Source organism: Zea mays, chromosome 2 (assembly GCF_902167145.1).
Source record: "Zea mays cultivar B73 chromosome 2, Zm-B73-REFERENCE-NAM-5.0, whole genome shotgun sequence".
NCBI classification, from domain to species: domain Eukaryota; kingdom Viridiplantae; phylum Streptophyta; class Magnoliopsida; order Poales; family Poaceae; genus Zea; species Zea mays.
This window is the reverse complement of record NC_050097.1, coordinates 132,271,994-132,277,457: the sequence shown is the minus strand read 5'-3', so window position 1 is coordinate 132,277,457 and position 5,464 is coordinate 132,271,994. Positions and strand designations below refer to the sequence as shown.

At 47.1% G+C, this 5,464-nt stretch overlaps 1 protein-coding gene across 5 annotated transcripts; it reads left to right on the top strand.

Moving 5' to 3' along the window:
* Positions 1-392: 392 nt before the first annotated feature.
* LOC100272668 (Lipase-like PAD4) lies at positions 393-4,726 on the top strand. Of its 5 annotated transcripts, none has more exons than XM_023301469.2 (4): positions 393-566; positions 770-1,130; positions 2,826-3,590; positions 3,682-4,713. In XM_023301469.2, exons 1-4 carry the CDS (start codon positions 532-534, stop codon positions 4,468-4,470), a joined length of 1,950 nt encoding a protein of 649 aa, XP_023157237.1. In that variant the 5' UTR covers positions 393-531; the 3' UTR covers positions 4,471-4,713. The 5 variants fall into 5 exon arrangements, with proteins under 5 accessions (XP_023157237.1, XP_023157238.1, NP_001386062.1 ...); XM_023301470.2 differs by having other exon boundaries at positions 410-566; positions 636-1,130; NM_001399133.1 differs by having other exon boundaries at positions 473-566; positions 2,826-3,584; positions 3,682-4,726.
* Positions 4,727-5,464: the final 738 nt, after the last annotated feature.

Below are 5,464 nucleotides of genomic sequence, written 5' to 3'. Positions count from 1 at the left end.
TCAACTCGGCTCGACTTGTTATAATTTTGTTGCGAGCTGAGCTAGCATCTCGGTTCGGTTCGTTAATGAGTCAGCTTGATATGAGCTCGAGCTAGCTCGTTAGCTCGAATGAGCTACCATTTATTAGCAAAACAAAGACTACACTTGTATTAGATGAACTAATAAGTGATGAATTATGTTAATTTGGCGTTTAATTGATATGATATATGAAATGATGAGTATTATTACTCTTTCCTAAATTAGTATGAAATTAACTTACAATTAATTATATATATATATTATTTTTATTATGTCTGGCGAGACCATCTAACTCAAGTTCGCAAATAAGCCGAATCAAATTAATTCTCTGGCTCGGTTTTTAACTAGCCGAACTAGTTAACGCGGTATCTAGCCCGGCACCCCTCCCGAAGACAGAGCCAGGCCGCCAAATTAAACTTGACCATTTCCTCTCTCTCTTTCTCTCTAACTCCGGGTCCCTCTCTCTTACTCTCTCTATTCTCTCCATCCTTGCTTCTGGGAAGCTCATCAGCCATGGACGATGCCGCTGCAGAGGAAGAAGCTTCCATGTAAGTTCCTCCTTCCAAATTTCCATCGTTTTTCCTCACATCAGCACTTATAAATACTTGCTGCATCAGTCGCGCACAAAAAAGCTAGGTGCTTCGGCTTCCTTTCGCGCCCAATTGGAGGCGAGACACACCCCGAAATAAAAAAAAGATGAGAATTCGATGCGACAAACAAGCTCAAATGCTTGGTCGGTGTCCTTTTGAAGGTTCGAGACCAGCCATGTCCTCGGCGCCCTGCTGGCCTCCTCGCCGTTGCTGGCGCGCGCCTGGGACCGCTGCACAGCCGCCTCCGCTGCAGCGCCGTGGTTCGTTCACGGCGAAGACGGCGGCAAGGTGTACGTGGGGTTCTCTGGGGTGCAGGCTGCGCTTACGGCGGCAGGCGCGGCGGTGGCCGGCGGCGGCGCCGACATCTTCGCGCCGGTGAGTCTCGGCGGGGACGCGGCGGGGCGGATGTTCGCGCCGCTGGTCGCCGCCGAGCCCGACCCGGCCGCTACCGGGGAGCCGGTTGCCGTGCAGGCGCTGGCGCTGCAGTGCTTCCTGAAACTCTGCTGCAGTCCTGATTTCCAGGTAACTCACTACTCCATTGAAAATATCTGCCTGATTGTCATTTACTTTATGTTTAGCGCGTTAATTGGAGCAGTTTGCCTTGCCCAGTAGTAATTGGACTAAAGAATTGTCATTTTTGAATCTGGGCGTTCGCGTGATGATCTGATATTTTTAGTTTTCTGGTTGGCTGGGGAAGGAGGAGTTGGCATGTTGATGTGCCTGTCTTTGGTTGTTGCTGTGTCCTTGTGTTCAGACATACAATACGAGACAGATGCACTGAGATATGAGACATTATAATTCCAGTGTCAGTCATTCAGTATTCAATAGAGCAACAATTTAATCAGTCAGAAATTTAGGAACATTGTGCGAGAAAAACTAAACAAAATCATCATTCTCTGGGCAAAAGTCTGGAAAGAACAGACTCCAACTCCAAGTTGCTATTACCACTTCACTACTTCAGGGTCTATTTTCTTCTCTCTAGTTATTTCATTTCTTCTATCAGATTGCCTTCTCTTCTGTAGTAAAACTGTTAGTCTGTGAAGTCAATTCAGACCCCAGAACTCAAAACAGGGTGTGTATAGAGAACAGTCCTTGTCAAATTTGGCGGCTAATTTGAGATGCTACGCTTTGTTTTCTGTTGTTCCTGTGCACACAAAAAGTACAAGCACATGGCATAGATCATGCTACTCCCCTGTTAAAAAAAACCCCAACTATAGAATTATGGACTTCGTGCTAGTTAAATTGGTTTATATTTGACTAAATTTTTAGTCAACGGTATTCACATTTATAGCTATAAATCAACTTATTATAAAAATATCTTTATAATTAATATAATGATATGTATTTGAAATTATAAATATTAATATCTTTGTCTATAATTGATCAAACTTAAGATACTAAAACATGACAATGTCGAATTGTTCTTTCTGCAAGGATTGATGTGGCTCATGTTTGGACAGCTTTACGGATATTCCTTTACTCCGTCCAAGAAAGAATGCAATGGTATCTGTGCCACTCATTCGTTTATAACAAATAGTATTAGCATTTATGTCTTTAAATAAATTTATTCGACGGAACGAGCATATAGAAATTTCAAAATCTTAAAATGCTTCGACTAAGTTATGGAGAACGACTGATCTGGAAGAATAAAATCTAACCATAACGAAGACTTGTACTTCAGAGTTTACTCTCATTCAGAATTCAGGCTGCTTTCACCGGATATTATCTTTTGCTCTTCTATAATTTCAGATGACCACACAAAAAAACCTTGGATTACTTTACTTATAATTCATACCTTTGAACTACATTCCACTGCTGTAGAATAATAACCTAAATGACGACAGCCTTGTGCTCCATCGCAAATTCCATTCTTTTCTTGACGGAATTCAATTCACTTCTTCAGGTTTCGTAGATCTTTTCATTTACGTTCCAGAGGACCACATCTTGCCTTTATCTTCTTCTATACCTTTATCACTTTTGCTTTTTTTTTAATTGAGTGACCTAATTATTGTTCATAAAACTATTGAGATGATCATTTTCCATGAATCTCTTTGTCCTATAATGAGTAGTGTGTGTCTCTTTATGCAGCTAATGATTCCATTCTCTCCAATCTTTACTTTTCAACCTGCCTCACTGAAATTATACTGCTAAAAGTTCACATTGTGTTTTGCCACACTGAAACTGTGACTTACGCATCAGAATTGGTTGATATTGCAGATGCTTCTGAATCAGATCAGGGGCAAGGCAGTCGTGTTCACGGGCCACTCCCTTGGTGGCGCCGTTGCGGCCCTCACGGCGCTACACTACCTCTGCATCTCATCGTCAAGCTCGCCACCTGCTCCTCCTGTCCTGTGCGTCACCTTTGGAAGCCCATTACTTGGCAACGAGGCGCTGTCCAGGGCCATCCTGCGTGAGCACTGGGGTGGTAACTTCTGCCACGTAGTCTCACAGCACGATGTCGTCCCAAGGCTCCTCTTCTGCTCCCCGGACGCCGTACCCGCGCACATCATTGTTGGAATGCAACTGCAGCAATGGCCGGCGTGGACTCGGCACACAGGAGCTGTGAGCACGGTCACCGCGCACATGGCGGACACTGACAAAGACGTGCTCCGGCAGCTGATACAGACGCACGTTGGCGCTGTGGCCGTGGAACAGAAGCTTGCCGCTTCTGAGACGACAGGTGGGAGCCCGTACCGGCCGTTTGGGACGTACGTGCTGTGCTCCCCAGAAGGCGCGGCGTGCGTGGACAACCCGACCGCCGCGGTACAGATGCTGTACGCCACCTTCGCCTCTCAGAGCTCAGCCGGTGCAGAGTCCCCGGAGGCCGCGCACTCCTGCTACGGCGAGCTCGTGCTGAAAATGCCGCACCACTTGCTTCTCAAGAGATGGCTGCGTGTGGACGACGACATGCCGGCGACGCCCAACTACGACGACGGCGTCTCCCTCGCGTTGGAGGCCTCTGGCATCGACGTCATGGTCAGGGTCTGCGTATATAAAATATACAAAGCGCGTTCTATTACTACTAGTCTACTACTATATATCTTGTCTGACTTGGCGTTGTCATCGGCTGCAGGCCATGGAGGCGTCGACGGCGCGGCATTGGCTGAAAACATCAAAGCGGGCAGGGCGGCGGCCGAGCCTGAACTGCGCTCGCCTGGCGACGCAGCTGGGCCGGGTCACGCCGTGCCGTGCACAGATAGAATGGTACAAGGCGCTGTTCGACGCAGAGATGGGGTACTACGACGCGTTCAAGCAGCGGCGGTCGCCCAGGAAGTACACCAAGGTGAACTTAAACCGCATCAAGCTGGGCCAGTTCTGGGACCGAGTGCTGAGCATGCTCGACGCCGGCCAGCTCCCCCACGATTTCCACCGCCGCGCCAAGTGGGTCAACGCCTCCCGCTTCTACCAGCTCCTCGTCGAGCCTCTCGACATTGCCGACTACCATCGACACGGCCACCACCTGACGAGCGGGAGCTACATGACTCACGGCCGGGAGAGGAGGTACGAGCTGTTCGACAGGTGGTGGCATGAGAAGGGATGCACTGGCGCTGGCGGTGGCATCACGTCCTCCATGTCGGCAGCGTCGGCGAGCAGCCGGAGACGCAGCAAATACGCCGGGCTAACGCAGGACCCGTGCTTCTGGGCGAGAGTGGAGGAGGCGAGGGAGCAGACGGAGAGCGCACGCCGCGAGCGCGACGTGGCCGAACTGGCGATGAAGCTGGAGGAGCTGCAAGAGTTCGAGCGCTACTCCCGTGAGCTGGTGGCGACCAAGGAGGTGTCCGTCGACGTGCTCGCGCCGCAGTCGAGCTACACGCTGTGGGTGGAGGATTGGAACCAGCTCAAGCTCAGGGCTCAGGGATGATGTGAGGACAATGTTGCTTCGGTTTTGAGCTGGGCTGCAAACAGATGATGAATTCGTAGGTAGCTGGTGGGCGTTCTACAAATAGTTCAGGTGTAAATGAATCATTGGATCATGGTGCTAGTATATGTGATGGTAAATATATCCAAACCTATAGAAGCGCTGCAGTGGATTACAGTATTGTTGTGGTTCTCGTCGAAATTCTGAAAAAACGATAATATGACAATACCAATTAGTTTTAAAATCCTCCTTTTCTTCGAAGAGTTCTGAGGAAAAAACGAATAAAATGCTATTTTCACCGATCAATAGTCCTGAAGTTCATCGTTTTCGATATGCGTGAATATAAATCATGACACAGCTTCAAAATATTCTTCTCTCCTTTGAAGGTGTCAAAGGGGAGAATGATGATTTACTTGTGTGTTCGAACTTCGAAGAGAGTGTAAAGTAAGTGCATGAATTAAGAGATGAATCACATGGATGGATAGAGGAATACAAAACGATGGTAATGAATCAACAATGAATTAATGTCAATAATGCAAGCTAGATTTCACTCATGTAAATTTGGATCTTAACTAGTGACAAGAAACATTTAAATTTACTTTGGCTTTATAATACCTTAAGAGGATGGGCGATTCTTGTAGCAGTGTCACTATTCATCTATTTACAGGGTCATGCTTGTATACATCTTCGTATCAAGTTACAACATTTCCCTTCATAAGACATAGTTGCCCTTCGCAACTGACAGACATAGTTGCTCTTCGCAACTGACAAGGTACTCGTTTTACAACACTAATGTGTTATGCACGACTTTTCATGGAGACCTTTAGCTAGCTTTGGCTTTGTCATTTCGTCCCAAGCTATACTTTCTTAACTTTTGACTTTGAATTTGGCTCTTTTCCTAAAAAATGAACAATATCCTTGTTAGTTGTGGGCCTTCCGCTAGAGAATTTCTCTCCAGTAGTAATATCCATTTGCTCAACTTGTCACCTTCGGGCTG

Bases quoted from the DNA above. Each gene is read 5' to 3' on its own strand.
- LOC100272668 (XM_023301469.2), top strand. From the start codon at position 532: ATGGACGATGCCGCTGCAGAGGAAGAAGCTTCCAT. The intron at 567-769 runs GTAAGTTCCTCC...GTCCTTTTGAAG, and splicing joins GCAGAGGAAGAAGCTTCCAT to GTTCGAGACCAGCCATGTCC. The intron at 1,131-2,825 runs GTAACTCACTAC...TTGATATTGCAG, and splicing joins GCTGCAGTCCTGATTTCCAG to ATGCTTCTGAATCAGATCAG.